The sequence below is a fragment of the Carcharodon carcharias genome, chromosome 2 (assembly GCF_017639515.1).
Source record: "Carcharodon carcharias isolate sCarCar2 chromosome 2, sCarCar2.pri, whole genome shotgun sequence".
Taxonomy (NCBI): Eukaryota; Metazoa; Chordata; class Chondrichthyes; order Lamniformes; family Lamnidae; genus Carcharodon; species Carcharodon carcharias.
In genome coordinates this window covers 122,662,663-122,681,879 of record NC_054468.1, presented here as the reverse complement: position 1 = coordinate 122,681,879, position 19,217 = coordinate 122,662,663, and the positions used below count along the sequence as shown (strand labels likewise).

The window sequence follows — 19,217 nt, the reverse complement described above, 5'->3', positions numbered from 1 at the left end:
GTTCAATTCAGTGCAATCCACAGCTTCACATCTTTTAAACTGAATTGGTCTAAATTTTCTCTTCTGTTTTAATTCTATAAGAAGCCGGCTTTGTTTCCTTGTTACCCATATCATTATGTTTGCTGTTAAATTATAAATATTAACACATATAAACTAATAGATTAAAGCAGTGACTGAATTGTTTTTATGCTTGTCATTTCACCTGAAGATTAGAGTTGGTCTTGATTGTGTGCAATTCCATGGAAGATCAGCCAGTATTAATATACAAGGTTTTGTCTGCAGTTGTCATATTTTATTTCTTTTGAAGGCATTTGTGCGTCACTTTATTTAAAAAGGAAATTTAAAGTTTTTTAAAATTCCCATTCATGTTTGCTGTTTCTAGTTTCACATGGGAAATGTATTCTCAGAGATTAATATGACTTAGAGTTAATTTCCAGAATGCTTACATGTGGTTTGATACTGGTCTGGTTAGCAATAATTATTGATAGGTTTATCTGAAATAGGAAGTTCCAGATTTCTCATGTTCTTAACTTCTGTTCTTCTCTCTAGGTGTACCAAACTGACTGAGGGGAAACACCATGGAACCAGACATTATTCGAATGTATTCTTCATCACCACCACCACTAGATGATGGGACTGAAATTGATGATGAGGAGTTTGGTGAATTTGGTGGTTTTTCAGGAGTTGGTAGTTCAACCCTTGGTTATACTGACTTTGATTTAGAAGACCACCATGGGAGCTTTATGCCCCAGAATCACTTTGTGCCTGGCCATGAATACTCCAGTCATACAGATGCATTTGCTGACTTTCATTCAGCAAGTGCTGTTGAGGGCAAAGACTTTCTTTCAGGCTTTTTGAGATCGGCAGAAGGAATGCCAAATGACGTATCTGTAAGTACTGATAAGGATGCAATTCGATTGAAATCTTCAAGAAATGATTTTGATTATACAGCAACAGAACAAACAATAGCATCCATAAAACAAATGGAAGTAACTGCTAAATTTGATAGCCTGGTGAAGGATTCTCATGCAGTAGATTCAGAACCAGAAGAGTACTGCAATGGTAAAAAGAACAACCCAGAAATTCTGACAAATGGATACCCAACAAAAGAATCAACACACTCTCAGGGAATAGAAAATATGGACACCAGAAATGATCAAAAAACTACAAATGTTCACATTTCTGAATACTGGTCGGAGTCTATGCCTAGACCATTTGAGGACTTTGCTGAGTTTTCTGCATTTTCAAATGTTAAAGAGTCTGCCAGTTTAACAAAAGAAAATGTAAGCGGGTCTCTGTCTACTATTAGCAAAGCACCACTAAAAGGAGAGCATGATGCTGGCAATCATTCAGCTTTAGGGGAACTGCCAGATGTCAGTTCAAACTTTGCAGTGGATTGTGATAAACTGAAAGCTGCTTCAAGATGTAAAAGTGGGAATGGTACAAATGCAGATATAGAACACACCCAGTGCGACTCCTCTCAACCTAGTACTTCAGCTGACACAAGCATTGCTCATAGTAATTGGAACTTATCAGAATCAATGGAACACATTGAAACTAGGGATCAAAATGCTCAGCAGTCAGTTCAGGAATCTTTGGACATAGTAGCAGAAACCAGTGCCACAGAAAGTAGAGAGATTCAGTTAGATACAGATCAATCAGATAGTGTAAAACAAGAACTAGATTTGGAAATGTATAGTCATGATGAGGAAGGGTATGGTGATTTTACAGACAGTGGTGTATGTAGAAGGTCTACGATTAAACAAGGCCATGTAGTCAGTGATGAACTACCGGAAACTGATATGAAACGGACAGAGGAAAATGAGTCTGATCGTTTTGGAATTTCAAGAAGCAACTGTTCACAAGATGGTGATTTTTTTACTTTTAGTTCAGTGTTGAATTCTGATGCTACGGATGATGATTTTGGAACAGCTGATGTGCATTGTGTAAACTCTGACAGTGAGACAGCTTCAAAGCTAACAACAGAAGAGTTTGCAACATTTCATGAAGCTGATGTCAAAGACGAGTTTGGTGACTTTGATAGCATGAGCACCGACTCTCAAAAAACGTTTGCAGAGAAGGGGGTGGTAAAAGAGCTTATTGTTTGTCATGAAGATGACATGGAGTTTGGTGAGCATGGAACTGCCACCACGGTTACAAAGACCGATGACGAAGAGGATTTTGGAGAATTTGGATCCATTCAGGAAACTAAAAATGGGTCCAAGTTTACAGGATTCAAGAGTGATGACTTTTCAACTGATGGGCAAGACACTGAGTGGAGTGCTTTTGGGGATTCAGCAGCTGAAAGCACATCGTGGGCAGCTTTTGGTGAAGAGCAGTCTCTTGGTGCCTTTAAAGAAGAAATGAGTCAGTGCAGCAGGACAGAACCTGCCCTTTCCAGTGACACCCAGTTGACTGGCTGGGCAGACTCTACTCCTGTTCAACCCATTGAAGAAAAGACGAGAATTAAGAGTTCAAGTCCATTTGAAGAATCTATGTCACAAGTAAGTGTTGCTGATCTTGAAATGTTGGCACAAAAATGATAAATTCATCAACTTTGCTGAATTATTGTATTTCAGCCAAACACCATAGAAAAGTTAAACTTTTAACTCATTCTTCATCTTTTCTTAACTTTGCTTTTGAATGCAATACTAGGGTGAGAGGGTAGGCAAGCAAGCATTCCCGAGGCCTTTCAAAGCTTTGCTTTTTGGCTGGCTACAAGGTAATATTTAACAATAGCCTGGAACAGTTCACCCTCCAGTTTTATCCACTCTGTGGAAAAGCATTTGGCTTCTACTTGGCAACTGTAATTGGGAAATCAACTTTCGGGAGTTGTGACTGTAAAGCTCATCCTCCTACTGATTGAATCTCTACATTAGAGCACTAACATGCTATAAAGTGCATTGCTCAGCTTTGTTAATCGAAGCTATTTGTGAATGATGAGTTGTATTGTTGTGATAGAAATTGAGATTTGAGCCAACAGAAATCTCCTGATTTTTGAGAACATTGGTGTTTTGAGAACATGGTGTTTTTTAATGCTTGTGGGTCAGACCTTTCAATATGTTGGCCGTGTGCTGATTAATATTAATGATTTATATGATAAATCGTATCAAAATGTCTGTGGTGTAATGAGTCTAATGGAATGTACCTGCTCACTGGATCTGTATGCTCTCCTTGGACAGAGGGGAACAGGAAGATGGAACTCTACAACAGTTTAACATTGCTCCAGAGTGGTTTCTGCTTTGCGCTGTGATTAATGTGTTTGGTATAAATCCTGAGTTCAGAGTGAATTGGAGTACTTGCTTCAGGGAATTTTAAATATAAACAGAAAATGCTGGAAAATCTCAGCAGGTCTGACAGCTGCTGAGATTTTCAGAGTTCTGAAGAAGAGTCGGACGGTCTCCAAAAGTCAACTCTGTTTCTCTCTCTACAGATGCAGTCAGACCTGCTGGGTTTTTTCAGAATTTTCTGTTTTTATTTCAGATTTCCAGCATCTGCAGTATTTTGCTTTTATTTGAGGGAATTTGGTCTGGCTTTACTAAAGTATCAGGATGGCCCCTAACCCCAGATTTAGGCTCCGTTGACACTAAACTCTGACCAAATGTGAAGCAAAGCCACTTTGTATCAAGCCTGCCAATGCAGTGTAAATGCAACATAAAAATTGAGATTACAGGGGGAGAAAAGGTATATAAAGGGCAAATGGGATTCTGCAATTTATTTATAGGGATGGTGAATAGAAAGGTAAGGTTGTAAATGCATCTCATAATTGGTTAGGCTGCAGCTGGCTGATTGGGCTCTGCATTATGGAAAATAAAATTTAATCCTGCAAAGGAGCAATGTCATGTCCGATGGAATGGCACAGGTTCTGAGGAGCTATGGTTATAATAGACATCAGGCTAAATTCACTGGAGTGGAAAAGGTTAAGTGGATCTTGAAGAGTTGGTTATGAAAGAGCTTGTGTATGTACAAATTGAAAGGTTATTTCTAATGATTGGTGAATTGGTAACCAGACATAAATTTTGTATTAATGCTAGAAACATTAAAGGGAAAGACATGGAATACTCTCTCACTTGTGGTATTGATGTTCAGCTCAATTAAGAGGGAATGAGAAATATTTGAGGGCAGCCAGCTCATTTGGAAGGGGCAAGGAAATGAATACTGACTGGCATGATTAGCTAAATGGCTGTGCTGTGCTGCTGTAAGATTTCTTACAAATTATACTTTGATATGGGCATCACTCATAGGATGAATGGTGAATGGATGAGGTTATTAATGAAGCAGACAGCTTTGCCCTGGGTGATGTCCAGCTACTGGAATGGCATTGCAGCTGCACTCACCCAGGCAAGTGGCAAGATTTCATCGCACCACTGACTGTCTTGAGCTGGTGGAAAGGCTTTGTGGAATCAAGAGTTGAGCCACTCTCAGCAGAATACCCTGTGTCTGATCTGCTGTAAGTAGCCATGGAATTTGTCGCTGGCTCACTTGAGTTGCTGGTGGAGAGGACTGTGATAATGCCATTGAATGGCATGGGGAGGTAGTTAGACTCTCTCATTGAAGACATTCATTGCCTGGCACATGTGAAGTGCCAGGAGAATAGTGGTGGACAGAGGCCTGAACAATCCCCATCCACCACTACTCTCCTCCATCTGGCTGAACTTGTTCTCGCACTGAACAATTTCTCCTTTAACTCCTCTCACTTCCTCCAAATAAAAGGTGTGGCTATGGGTACCCGCATGGGCCCCAGCTATGCCTGTCTCTTTATGGGTTATGTGAAACATTCCTTGTTCCAGTCCTACTCTGGCCCCGTACCACAACTCTTTCTCCGGTACATCGATGATTACTTCGGTGCTGCTTCATGCTCTCGTCGGAACCTGGAAAAATTTATTAATTTTGCTTCCAATCTCCACCCCTCCATACTTTTCACATGGTCCATCTCTGACACTTCCCTTCCCTTCCTTGACTTCTCTGTCTCAATTTCTGGTAACAGACTGTCCACCAATATCCATTACAAGCCTACCGACTCCCACAGCTACCTCAACTACAGCTCCTCACACCCCGCTTCCTGTAAGAACTCCATCCCATTCTCTCAGTTCCTTCGCCTCCGTCGCATCTGTTCTGATGATGCTACCTTCAAAAACAGTTCCTCTGACATGTCCTCCTCCTTCCTTAACTGAGGTTTTCCACCCACGGTCATTGACAGGGCCCTCAACCGTGTCCGGCCCATCTCCCGCGCATCCGCCCTCACGCCTTGTCCTCCCTCCCAGAAACATGAAAGGGTCCCCCTTGTCCTCACTTATCACCCCACCAGCCTCCGCATTCAAAGGTTCATCTTCCGCCATTTCCGCCAACTCCAGCATGATGCCACCACCAAACACATCTTCCCTATACACAACAACTGCCTCCCCCCACCGGCGGCATTCCGTAGGGATCGATCCTTCCGTGACACCCTGGTCCACTCTTCCATCACCCCCTACTACTCAATCCCCATCTACGGTACCTCCCCATGCATACACAAAATATGCAACACCTGCCTTTTCACTTCCTCTCTCCTCACCTTCAAAGGGCCCAAACACTCCTTTCAAGTGAAGCAGCATTTCACTTGCATTTTCCCTGACTTAGTCTACTGCATTTGTTGCTTCCAATGCAGTCTCCTCTACATTGGAGAGACCAAGCGCAGACTGGGCGACCGCTTTGCAGAACACCTTTCGGTCTGTCCGCAAGAATGACCCAGACCTCCCTGTCGCTTGCCATTTTAACACTCCACCCTGCTCTCTTGCCCACATGTCCGTCCTTAGCCTGCTGCATTGTTCCAGTGAAGCTGAACGCAAACTGGAGGAACAGCACCTCATCTTCTGACTAGGCACTTTACAGCCTTCCGGACTGAATCTTGAGTTCAACAACTTTAGATCTTGAATTCCCTCCTCCATCCTCACCCCCTTTCCGTTTCTTCCCCCTCCCTTTTGTTTTTTCCAATAATTTATATAGATTTTTCTTTTCCCACCTATTTCCATTATTTTTAAATCTATATCTTTTATGCCCTTTTAGTCTTATTTCACCCTACCCACACTAGAGCCATCTGTACCTTGCATGTCCCTGCTATCCATTCTTAATTAGCACATCCTTTTAGATAATATCACCACCTTCAACACCTCTTTGTTCTTTTGTTTGTGACATCTTTTGATTATCTACTCCTATCAATGCTTGCTTGTCCCTACAACCACGACCCCCCCACCTTAAACCAGCTTATTTTTCACCCCTCTCCTATTTTTACTTAGTTCTGTTGAAGGGTCATGAGGACTCGAAACTTCAACTTTGTTCTTCTCCGCCGATGCTGCCAGACCCGCTGAGTTTTTCCAGGTATTTCTGAATTGATTGAAGGTTGGCACCTGTGATTTTGGGGACCTCGGGAGGAGGCCAAGAAGGATTATCCACTCAGTAAGTTGGCTGAAGATGGATTGGGTATGTTCGTGGTGTTTTGTCCTCTGGTTAGTTGTCTAATTTACCATTTGCAATGTGGCAAGACTGCAGAACTTTGACCTTGTTCATTGGTTGAGATTGCTTAACTGATACTGCTGTTTAACATGCATATAGTTCTTGGTTGTAGTTTCACCAGGTTGGCACCTCATTTCCAATCATGCTTGGCATTTTCTTCTACATTCTTCATTGAACTAGAGTTGGGTAGCAGGCTTGATGATGATGGAGGAATGTGGGATATATGGGATCCAGACTTACCTCGCTGCCGGTTGGAGGCTGGGAACTGTAACTCCCAGCATGTCCCGGAAGTTTTCGCCCAAGCGTAGACTGGGAGCGGGTGGCACATGCGCAATCTGACGTTTTGTAGTTCTTCAGGCTGATGACACAGGCCCAGTGCACCTGTGTAAAAAGAAAACTCTTCAAAAACTCCAACCATGGAGCGGAGCACCAGAATCAAGAAGAGTCCCAGGTTGGGGACAGGAAGAGGTCCCAAAGGCTGTCCCAGACTGGGAACAGGGAGGGGTCCCAGTTAAGAAAGAGAAAGGAGCAGAGAAAGAGACTGCAGGGAGAAAAGGGCTGCGGTTGGCAGACTTTTAGTAATGGGGGCTCAGGAGAAGCCAAGAAGACCTATGAAGGCAGCAGAGCATTGGTGACTGTGTTGTGGGCCACTGGGGCAAAGGTAACTCTGGAGCAGTAATGTTCTCGTCGCGGTTAAAGAGCTGAAGTTGTACTTGTGAATTGGTGCTGGAGTGCAGACTTGGGAATCGAAGGGAACAGAGTCGTGAAAGTTGAGATTGAAACCCTTTGAGGTGGGCCGTTGTTGAGGCCATCTGATTTGGAGTGAGTTTTGGAGAGAATTCCCAGGGTGTAATCTTCGAAGGTGAAGGCTGGAGTTCATCGTGAGAGAGAGTTTCAATGAGATTAGTTAACTCCATATCTACTGATGTCTGAATGGGTTGTTGAGAAATCTGTGGAACCTGTCTTGGACGCATGTGCCATTTATTGTGGAGTGTTCGATCGTAGTTTGCCTGTTTATTCACATATACCTCCTGTTAATCCTGAATATTGGAGTATAAGGTAGATATTGTAAATTATTTAATGTTTCTGACCTTGTACAGTAAAGTTTATTTTTGTTTGTTCAAAATCCATGGAATCTTGTGAATTTATTCTCAGGTGTCTTGAATCTCAAACTTTATCTACTTTAAACAAAAGGCAACTGGTACCTAACTGATCGTACAAAACATTTGAGGGACTGGTTCAGGATCATACCAGCAGTTACATGAGGTTATAGTTTGTGGTGGTTTATAATTCTGCTGATGACCCGAAACTCCTCATTGCTGTACAGGTTTGAGTTCCAAATTGGTTCTTAATAATAAGGTGGAAGGTGTCCTTAATGTGAAGATGGGACTTGGTTTCCTTGAAATCCTGTGGTAGTTCCTTCACTGTATCCTGATCTAATGCCTAGTAAAAGTCAAGTGGTCCTTCTGCTTTTATTCTTTGTAGGGGCTTGATCCAAGTACAAACTACTTCAGAGGGCATTTAAGAATAAACCGTGTAGGTGTGTGACTGGAGTTACATGTAGGCCAGCTTGGGTAAGAAAAGGATCTGTGGCAGTAGGGGCGTTGAGACATAGGACAGCCTGCCATTGGAGGAGGTGAAATCGAGGCTGTTGGGACAGATAGGAGTTGGCTGTGGATAGGAAATGTAGCTGGAGGGGTACTGAAAGAGGAAGTGAAGCTGTGCAGGGGTAGCTTGTAAGGGAACTGCAGCCACGGAGAAGGTGGAGGAATGAATTAGTGAGTGGGTTGGAATGGGAAATAATCATTGAGGAGGGGGAGTTGTTACATGCAGCCAGCAGTGAATAAGAATTTGAGCGGTAATGTGGCGTGGGGAGGAAGGAATTGAATAGAATCTATGATTGAATGTTCACTGAGGCAGTGAAGAAGGTCCATGAATTCCACACTCTGGGAGGAAGAGGCTGTGATGTCATTTGTTCATTAGTTGGACTGGTGGAACCTTTTGGATCGGTTTCTCATTTTACATCACCAAGCATTTTTCTCATGCTGGCACTTTAACTGATACTTGCTAGCTATTTGAACTTGCAATCTTCCAGCCTCCAGTAGTTTTGAATGCTTCATAATTATTACTTGATTTTGTGTGCGAAAAGGTTCCTGCCCAGGGGTTGAGGGGAAAGGAAGGGACTGGAATCTTGCTCATCAGGAGCTAAGAATAAGGAGCCAAAATCTTGTCCAGTATGGGATTAGGACCTCCTTGAAGGCAAACAGTTGAAACTTGATAATTTGCAACTAATTGGGGTGAGGGTTGGGGTGACAGGTCAATAGTTGCTAAATGACCAGGCTTAAAACTTGGTGGGTAAGAAATGCTCTCCTCAAAGAATTGGTATTGTCAGCTTGAACTTAGCATTGTTTGCAATAGTTTATACCTTCTGGTGGTACTGTTTTCCTCCAACAGTCAGCTTTGTCGTATTTTTGCCTTTTGTACATTTCCATTGAGCCTCTTCCTTTATTCATTTAGTTCCAGTTTGTTTCCACCTCTTCAGAATTTTTTCCTCCACGGACTCCAACACTTCAGATATTTATGAGCAGCCTTCTCAGAGATGGTTTTCTAAACTTTCTCATTTAACTTAGACTTAATGTATCGCAATATTTTTTGTGATCCAACTAAACCATCAGCTTCGTTTGATTCAAAAGACAATTCCTTTCTGGGCTGAATCCATACGAATTACTTAGTGTGATTTATTTGGACTCCTATTTGGGCTGTTTTAACATATCTATTAAAACTGGTATATGAAGTATTTACTCCCTGTAACACATATCTTGCCTGTCCTTTTTTGTCATGATTAAATTCAATCTATATTTAATGATTGGTTTTCATTCCTGCTTGCATGGCGTCCATCGAAAATTCGCACTCAAATGTCCAACTCCTCTTTATCTAGGTTTTTATCCATCTTGACATCTCTGCTGTTAGCTTGCTAAATTGTTTTCTTACCACTGCCTTTAATGTCCAGGCTTCGATCAAGCACAAGCTCCCACTGCTGCTAGTGCCCCGATACAGGTCCTACCTTCACTCTGTCAAGTCCGAAAGTCTCAAACTTGAAGATGCCTGTTGTACCAATTAGTCATCTGTCAGATAACCATTTCGAGCATTACTATGCCTCTCTTCAACCAAAACCACCTATTAGTGTCTGTAAGTCTACGCTGCTCTAAAGTAAATAGAACCAGCCTTTTTTAATTCCTCCATGGAATGTGTGTGTTGCTGGCAAGGCCAGCATTTATTACCCATCCCTACTTGCAGTTGAACAGGTGGCGGCTTGAATTGCTGCAATCCATGTGGTGTAGGTACACACAGAGCACCATTCAGGATGAGTTTCAGGTCAATATGGTGAGTGGCTTGGGAATTTGCAGGTGGTGGTATTCCCATGCATGTGCTGCTCTTGTTTTTCTAGGAGGTCGCAGATTTGGAAGGTGTTGTCAGAGGAACCTTAGTGAGTTGCTTCAGTGCATCTTGTAGAAGATGGTGTACACTGTTGCTACCGTGCACTGGTGGTGGAGGGAGTGAATGTTTAAGTGGCGAATGGGGTGGCAATTAAGTGGACTGCTTTGTCCTGAAAGATGTCAAGCCTTTTTGTGTTGTTGGAACTGGACTCATCTAGATAAGTGGGAAGCTCTTTAAGCCTATCTGTGTAAATATAGTTCTTCCAGCTAGGCATTGCCATAACTTTCCCCTGAATCATTTGCGAGGGCACTATATCACTCACTGTGTGAGATGGCAAAAACTAGACACAATATGCCAAGAATCTGTACAATGATGGAAGGTATTTAATGGTTTTATGACCCATTTGGTTTGGCTGTGACTTCTGTGCATTGGTCAAGAACCTTCAGTGATTTGTGCAGAATAACAAGCAGATCCCTTTTTAACATTTCAGAAAGACAGGAAGAAAGGAAAAGGTGGTGGGTGCTCTGAATAAAGAATGATATTAATACAGTAGTGAGCAATGATCTTGGTTCTGAAGTTCAAAATAAAACAATCAGTTTGGGGGGAGATAAGAAATAACAAAGGAAACAAGTCACTGGTGGGAATGGCTTATAGGACCCTTGACAGTAGCTACACTAGGACAGGTTATAAATCGAGAAGTAATGGGGGCTTGTGAGAAAGGTACTTCAGTAACCGTGAGAAATTTTAATCTTATAGGCTGAACATATCAAATTGGCAAAAGTAGCTGTAAGGAGATAGTTTATAACCCTCAACAAAGATGTATTTCATTGAGAAAAACACTGCGCCAAGAACGCATCATCCATGGCTAACCAAGGAAGTTAAGGATGGTGTCAAATTGAAAGAAAATACGTACAATGCTGCAAAGATTAGTGGTAGGCCAGAAGAATGGGAACATTTTAGAAACTAGCAAAGGATAATTTTATTTTTTTAAAAAAGGGAGAAATTGGAGTATGAAAGAAAACTAGCAAGAACTTTAAAAGAAAACACAGTAAAGCTTCTACAAGTATATAAAAAGGAAGAGATTAGCTGAAGCAAGTGTTAGCCCCTTTGAGAGTGAGGCTGGAGAATTCATAATGGGAAACAAGGAAATGGCAGAGACTTTGAACAAGTATTTTGTATCTGCCTTCACAGCGGAAACCACAGAAAGCATCCAAGAATAATAGAAAATTAAGAGGCAAAAAGGAGGGAACAACTTAAAATGATCACAAGGGAAAAAGTACTAGGAAGACTAAAGGGTCCAAAGGCTGACAAGTGCCCTGGACCTGATGGCCTGCATCCTGGGGTCTTAAAGGAAGTGGCTGCAAATATGGTGGATACATTGGCTGTAATCTTCCAAAATTGCCTAGATGATTGGAAAGGTCCCAGCAGATTGGAAAACCACAAATGTAACACCTCTATTAAAGAAAGGCAGGAGACAGAAAGCAAGAAACTACATGCTAGTTGGTCTAATGTGTCATTGGGAAATTGCTAAGGAGGTAGCAGCAGGACATTTAGAAAATCATAATACAATGAGACATAGTCAACATGGTTCTGTGAAAAGGAAATTGCGTTTGACAAATTTATTTGTGGATGGAACAAGCCGGGTGGATAAAGGGGCATCAGTAGATGTAGTGTATTTGGATAAGGTGCCACATAAAAGGTAAGATAAGGACACAGTGTTGGGGGATGATACATTAGTATGGGTTGACTAACAGGAAACAGAGTTGGGATAAATTTTCAGGTTGTGGCATGCCACAGGGATTAGTGCTGAGGCCTCAACTATTTACAATCTATTAATGATATGGATGAAGGGACAGACTGTATTTTAGCCAAATTTGCTGGTACAAAGGTTTGAAAGTGAGTTGTAAGGAGGATACGAAGAGTCTGCAAGGGATATAGATAGGTTAAGTGAGTGGGCAAAAAATTGGCAGATAGAGTATAACATGGGAAAATCTGAGTCCACTTTGGTAGGAAGAATAGAAAAGCAGAATATTATTTAAATGGAGAGAAACTGCAGAATGCAGCAGTAGAAGAGGATCTGGGTGCCCATGTACATGAATCAAAAAAAGTTAGCTTGCAGGTACAGTAAGTAATTAGGAAGGCAAATGGAATGTTGGCCTTTATTGCAAGAGGGATGGAGCATAAAAGTAGGGAAACCTTTTTAGAACCGGTCAGGGCATTGGTGAGACCACACCTGGAGCATTGTGTACGGTTTTGGTTTCCTTACTTGAGGAGGGATATTCTTGCATTGGAAGCAGTTTAGATAAGGTTCACTAGGCTGATTCCTGGGATGAAGGGTTGTCTTATGCAGAAAGGTTGAGCTGGTTGGGCCTATACTCCTTGGAGATTAGAAGAATGAGAAGTGAAACAAAGATTCTGAGGGGGCTTGATAGGGTAGATGATGGGAGGATACTTCCTATTGTGGCGGAACCTAGAACAAGGGGGGCACAGTTTAAAAATAAAGGGTCTCCCATTTAAGATGGAGATGAGGAGGAATTTCTTCTCCCAAGGTCGTTAGTCTTCGGAATTATGTTCCATAAAAAGCAGTGGAGGCTGAGTCATTGAATATATTCAAGACTGAGTTGCATAGGTTATTGATCAAGAAGGGAGTCAAGGGTTATGGAGAGCAGGCAGGAAAGTGGAGTTGAGGCCATGATCAGATCAGCCATGATCTCATTGATGGGCTTGAGGAACTGAATTGCCTATTGCTCCTATTTCTTACAATCTTATGAACCGCTTTCAGTATTCTTCCATGTAAATAATGAGTATATTCTGTGTTCTTACTCCCTGCGCGAATGACACTGTATTTGAACAGGATAAAAACCACTTACCATTGTATGGCATGTTCCTGTAGTGTATGTAAACCTTTCTACCCTTGCACAAATCACCAACAGTCAATTTACCAACCAGTTCATTCGTAAAAAGTGAAAAATAATTGGCCTAACACCAATTGTTGGGAGATATTGGTAATAGCCTGCCTCCAGGCTGATCTACAACGGTTAACTAAAACTTTTGGGCATGAGAATTAGAGACAAATTCCTAAGTAACGTATTATATTTCCAATGTAACGATCTGGAAGCAATAAACCAGTTTGTTGGGTTTTTAATTCCAACAAAATGTCTCATGAATTATGAGGTGAATGTTTTGAGGTAAATTCTGGAATTTGATAGGACAATGTTGTAGGATGCTGGTTACAAGCCCCTCCTTCCCTCAGCTTTCCCAAATGATGAAAAAGCTGCTGACAATGCTCCTATTTGAAAGTTAAAATGATTTTTGCAGCTGTGATATGTGTTTAAGGAATTTAATTTTTATTGAGGAAAACACTTCTTTCACTGACTCTGGAAATCTTTTACAAACTGAAAGCCCAGATCTGCAAAGCTTCGAGATTCATTACAAGGTTGTTACATCACCTTGTGAGTCAAACTATCCATTACACTTCCTGGTTTGGCTAACCCTTGGAAATTTTTCTCAGTGCCTTCAAATCCAGGTGTTAATCCCAAGTTCCATTGCCTGTGCTATCAGACGTCAGGACTCCTTCTGTACTACTAAATCTCAGTATTCCTTTGTATTCCTGCTGCCCTCAGTGCTGTAGAAGCTCAGAACAATGATCTGTGTTGCTGGACCCAGGCCCTCCCCATTGCTGCTAAACACCAAGATGTCTCAATCTATGCTGATATACCACCTGAACTTACCATCTGATTGTACTGCCAAAGTTCAGCTACCCTACCGCCCACCCACAAACCCAGCTTGATTGAAAAGCTATATGTATGCTAACACCTTGTCTGCCATCTGTCTGGGTTTTTTTTTAAAGGAGCAGACAGTGAAGCATACAATAATTATCGAGGCCACTGATTTACAATTCTAAGTAAAAATTAGCAGAATTTAATATCAATAAATGACCAGTAAAAATCCCAAAATGACAAATAATAAAATGCAATTTGACTTAGTTGTCATTGTATATTAACAGTTCTGTACTAAATCTGGCCTACCTATTGTTATAAAGTAGCATATCCTTCAACTCGTATGTGTTGTAATGGAAAATTCACTAACTATGCATCTGTTGTATATCAGAAGCCTGTACTTCCTACAATTATGCCTTGCAATTGTTTTGGCCATGGTTTTCTGATTTTACTTGATTCTATTGATTCCTGCACTGTTTGGCCTCCAAGCTAGGTGGTGCTGTTTTATACTTTGAGACCCATGTTTGTATATTAGGTGACACTTGGGTAATCAGCGTTGGGTCACTACAACCTTCAAGTAAGTTTTTAAAAAAAATTAGTACTTTTGGTGTATCCCAGTAGTTACTAACCAAAAGTTGAAATAGTTTTCTAATTGGACTGAAGGATCATGCTTTGTAGCAATGTTTCAATGGGCTTATAATGCTTAAAATTTGATGTTCAGTTGTGTACAGCATAATGCTAGATCTTTACAATCTTATTTCATTTCTAACTAATTAATTTTACACAACCAACCTGCTGGGAATGTGTATTGCAAAATCATCTGTCCACTTCCAATGAGCAAGACTTCACAACAGATATATGCTTCAGTAAAATCTTGCCAAAGTGTTGCACTTGTTGCTTCTGACATAAGTTGTTTAATTGCTGATGACACCAAGCTAGGTGGGATGTAAGCTGTGAGGGGGACACAGACTGCAAAGCTTAAGTGAATAGGCATCAAGATGGCAGGTGGCATATAATGTAGGGACCTGTGGAGTTATTCGCTTTAGTCATTAGAATAGAAAAGTAGATTTCTTTTTAAAAGGTGCGAAACTTGTACATGTTAATGTTCAAAGAGAATTAGGTGTGCCCATACAAGGATCACAATGTTAGCAGCCAGGTGCATCAAGCAATTAGGAAGGCAAATGGCATGTTGACCTTTATTGCAAGGGGATTGGAGTGCTGGAATAAAGAAGTTTTGCTACATTTATACCCGGGTTTTGGTGAGTCCACATCTGGAGGACTGTGTGCAGTTTTGGTCTCCGCCTTTAAGAAAAGATATACTTGCATTGGAGGTGGTACAGCGAAGGTTCACTAGATTGGCTCCTGGGGTGAGACCGTTGTCCTATGATAGTCTGAGTAAATTGGGCTTATTCTCTGGAGTTTAGAAGAATGAGAGGCGATCTCGTTGAAACACTTAAGATTCTGAAGGGGGTTGATAGGGTGGACGCTGAGAGATTGTTTCTGCTGGTCGGGGAATCTAAAACATGGGGGCACAGTCTCAGGATGAGGGGCCAATCATTTAGGACCGAGATGAGGAGAAGTTACTTCACTCAAAGGATTGTGAATCTTTGGAATTCTCCCCCCCCAGAGGGTTGTAGATGCTCCATCATTGACTATACTTAAGGCTGGGATAGACAGATTTTTGGTGTCTTAGGGAATTAAGGGACATGGGGAGTGGGCAGTAAAATGGAGTTGAAGTCTGAGTTCAGCCTTGTTCGTATTGAATGGCGGAGCAGGCTTGACTGGCTGAATGGTCTACTTCTATTTCCTGTGTACTATTCAGTGGAGTTTAAGTTTCTTCAAAACAAAAACAAAAATACCTGGAAAAACTCAGCAGGTCTGACAGCATCTGTGGAGAGGAATACAGTTAACGTTTCGAGTCTGAATGAGAGTCATTCAGACTCGAAACATTAACTGTATTCCTCTCCGCGGATCCTGTCAGACCTGCTGAGTTTTTCCAGATATTTTTGTTTTTATTTTGGATTTCCAGCATCCGCAGTTTTTTGCTTTTATTTAAGTTTCTTCAGCTATGGTTCTTCCTTTCTCTGACCCCTTTGTTGTTTTCTGCGCAATTTACAAGCTTCTCCTTCCCCCACTGTTTCTAGTCTTCTCTTCTGTACCAGTCATTAGCAGCACTTCTCTCTACCTTGAGCTCTTAACCTCCTTTCTACTTAGCATTCTCTTACTCTAAATAGAAACATAGAAAAATAGCAGCAGGAGTAGGTCATTTGGCACCTCGAGCCTGCTCAGCCATTCAATATGATCAGGGCTGATCCTTTATCTCAATGCCATATTCCTGCTCTCTCCCTATATCCCTTAATGCCTTTAGAGTCTAGAAATCTATCTTTCTTTCCTTAAATATATTCAGTGACTTAGCCTCCACAGCCTTCTGTGGTAGAAAATTCCATAGGTTCACCACCCTCTGAGTGAAGGGGTTTCTCCTCATCTCAGTCCTAAATGGTCTACCCTGTATCCTGAGATTGTGACCCCTTGTTCCAGAACCCCCCAGCTAGAGGAAACTTCATCCTTGCATCCAGTCTGCCCAGCCCTGTCAGAATTTTATGCGTTTCAATGAGATCCCCTCTCATTCTTCTAAACCCAAGTGAATACAGGCAAAGTCAGCCCAATCTCTCTTCATACGATAGTCCTTTCCAGGAATCAGTCTGGTGAAACTTCGCTGCACTCTCTCTATGGCATGTATGCTCTTTCTTAGGTTAAGAGAACAAAATTGCTCACAATACTCCAGGTTTGGTCTTGCCAAGACCATGGAGAGCTGCAGTAAGACATCCTTGCTCCTGTATTCAAGTCCTCTCACAGTGAAGGCCAACATATCATTTACCTTCTTAAGTGCTTGCTGCACCTGCACGCTTGCTTTCAGTGATTAGTGTACAAGGACACCTAGGCTCCTTTGTACCTCAACATTTCCCTAACTATCACTATTTAAATAATACTCTGCCATTCTGTTTTTCCTAAGGAAGTGGATAACTTCACACTTATCCATGTTATACTTCATCTGCCATGTGTATCACCTTGAAGCCTCTTAACATCCTCCTCACCACTCACATTCTTACCTAGTTTTGTGTCAGCAGCAAACTTGGAAACATTATATTTGTTTCCCACATCTAAATCATTGACATAGTTGTGAATAGCTGGGGCCCAAGCACTGTTCTCCTGTACCCCACTAGTCACTGCCTGTCATTCGAAAAATGACCCATTTATTCTTACTGCTTCCAGTCTGCTAACCGATTCTCAATCCATGCCAATTTGTTACCCCCAACCCCATGTGCTTTAATTTTACACAGTAACCCCTTATGTGGGACTTTATCAAAAGCTTTCTGAAAATCCACATCCACTGGTTCTCCCTTATCTATTCTGCTAGTTATGTGCTCAAAAAACTCCAGTAGGTTTGTCAAACATAATTTCCCTTTCATAAATCCATGTTGATTTTGTCTAACCCCATTGATATTTTCTGTGTCCTGTTATCATACCCTTTATAATAGACTCTAGCATTTTCCCTACTGCTGATGTTAGGCTAACTGGTCTGTAATTCCCTGTTTTCTCCCTCTTTTTTAAATAGTGGGGTTACATTTGCTATTCTCCAATCTGCCGAGACTGTTCCAGAATCTACAGAATTTTGGAAGGTGACAACCAATACATCTATTATTTCCATGGCCCCCTTCTTTAGTACCCTGGGCTGTAGATTATCAGGCCCTGGGAATTTATCGGCTTTCAGTCCCATTAATTCCTCCAGTACTGTTTTTTAAGTAATATGAATTTCCTTCAATTCCTCCTCCTCACTAGACCCTTGGTTTTCTAATATTTCTGGGAAGTTATTTGTGTCTTCCTCTGTGGAGACAGAACGAAAGTAATTGTTTAATTGCTTTGCCATCTCCTTGTCCTCTTATAAATTCTCCTGCTTCGGACTGTAAGGGACCTACAATTGTCTTCACTAATCTTTTTCTTCTTTCTTACTTATAGTAGCTTGTACAGTCCTCTTTGATGTTCCTTGCAAGTTTGCTCTCATACTCTATTTTTCCTTTCTTAATTACCCTCTTGGTCCTCCTTGACAGAATTCTAAACTGCTCTCAATCCTCAGGCTTGCTACTTTTTCTATCAACTTTATATGATTCCTCTTTGAATTTAATACTATCCTTAGTTTCTTTTGTTAGCCATGGTTTGGCCACTTTTCCTGTTGTGTTTTTGTGCTAGAAAGGAATGTATAACTGTTGCAATGCATACTTTCATTCCTTAAACATTAGCCATTGCCTATCCACCGTCATGCCTTTTAATAAAGTTCCCCAATCTATCTTAGCCAACTCACGCCTCATACCTCTATAGTTTCCACTGTTTAGATTTAAGACCCTAGTTTCTGATTGGACTACTTCACTTTCCAACCTAAGAGAGAATTCTATCATTTTATGGTCACTGTTCCTTAAAGGACCCCACGCAACAAGATTATTAATTAACCCCTTCTCATTGCACAAAACCAAATCTAAGATAGCCTGTTCCTCAGTTGGTTCCTCGACATACTGATCTAAAAAAAAACACCTCGTACACACTCCAGGAATTCATCTGCCACACTATTATTGCTAATTTGGTTTGCCCAGCCTATATGTAGATTAAAGTCACCCATGATTACTGTGGCGCCCTTGTTGCATGCATCTCTAATTTCCTGTTTAATACTGTCCCCTACCTTTATCACGACTGTTTGGAAGCCTATAGATAATCCCCACTAATGTTTTCTGCCCTTTGTTGCTTCTTAGCTCCACCCAGACTGATTCTAAATCTAGATTTTCTGAGCCAATATCCCCTCTCACTATTGCACTGATTTCACCCTTAACTAACAATGCCATGCCACCTCCTTTTCCTTTTTGCCTGTCCATCCTAAATATCGGACACCCCTTCGAAATTCGGTTCCCAGCCTTGGTCACCCTGCAGCCATGTCTGTATAATTGCAAACATCTACCTGTTTACATCTGTTTGCACTGTTAATTCATCTACTTTATTGTGACTGCTTGTACATTCAGATACAGTGCCTTAAGACTTGTCTTTTTACATATCTTTTTCTTTTGTACTAAGCCCCTATTTGTTGCTAGCCCCCGTTTCCTCTGCCCTCCACTTTTGCTTTTTACTTTTCTGTCTTTCACTCCTATCTTTGTTTCCTTCTCTTGTGTCTTCCCATTCAGGTTCTCATTCCCCGCCACTCTAGTTTAAACCCTCCCCCACAGTACTAGCAAATACCCCTGCGAGGATATTGGTCCCGCTGGAGTGCAACGTGTCCAGCTTGTACAGGTCCCATCTTCCCCAGAATCAGTTCCAGTGCCTCAGGAATCTAAGTCCCTTCCTCCTGCACCATCTCTGCAGCCACGTATTCACCTGGTCTATTCTCCTATTCCTGATCCCACTAGCATGTGGCACTGGGAGTAATCCCGAGATTACTACCTTTGATGTCCTGCTTTTTAATTAATTTCCTAGCTCCCTATATTCTGCTTGCAGGACCTCATTCCTCTTTTGGCCAATGTCATTGGT

The 19,217-nt window shown here is 41.5% G+C and overlaps 1 protein-coding gene across 1 annotated transcript in view; it reads left to right on the top strand.

Annotated features, from left to right (window-relative positions):
- LOC121273421 (aftiphilin-like) overlaps positions 1 to 19,217 on the top strand; it is a 66,673-nt gene that overhangs the window by 11,442 nt on the left and 36,014 nt on the right. The window contains exon 2 of the mRNA XM_041180604.1: positions 550 to 2,504. Within this exon, the coding sequence (XP_041036538.1) occupies positions 579 to 2,504 (1,926 nt within the window). The 5' untranslated portion in view covers positions 550 to 578. The remainder of the gene's footprint in view (positions 1 to 549; positions 2,505 to 19,217) is intronic.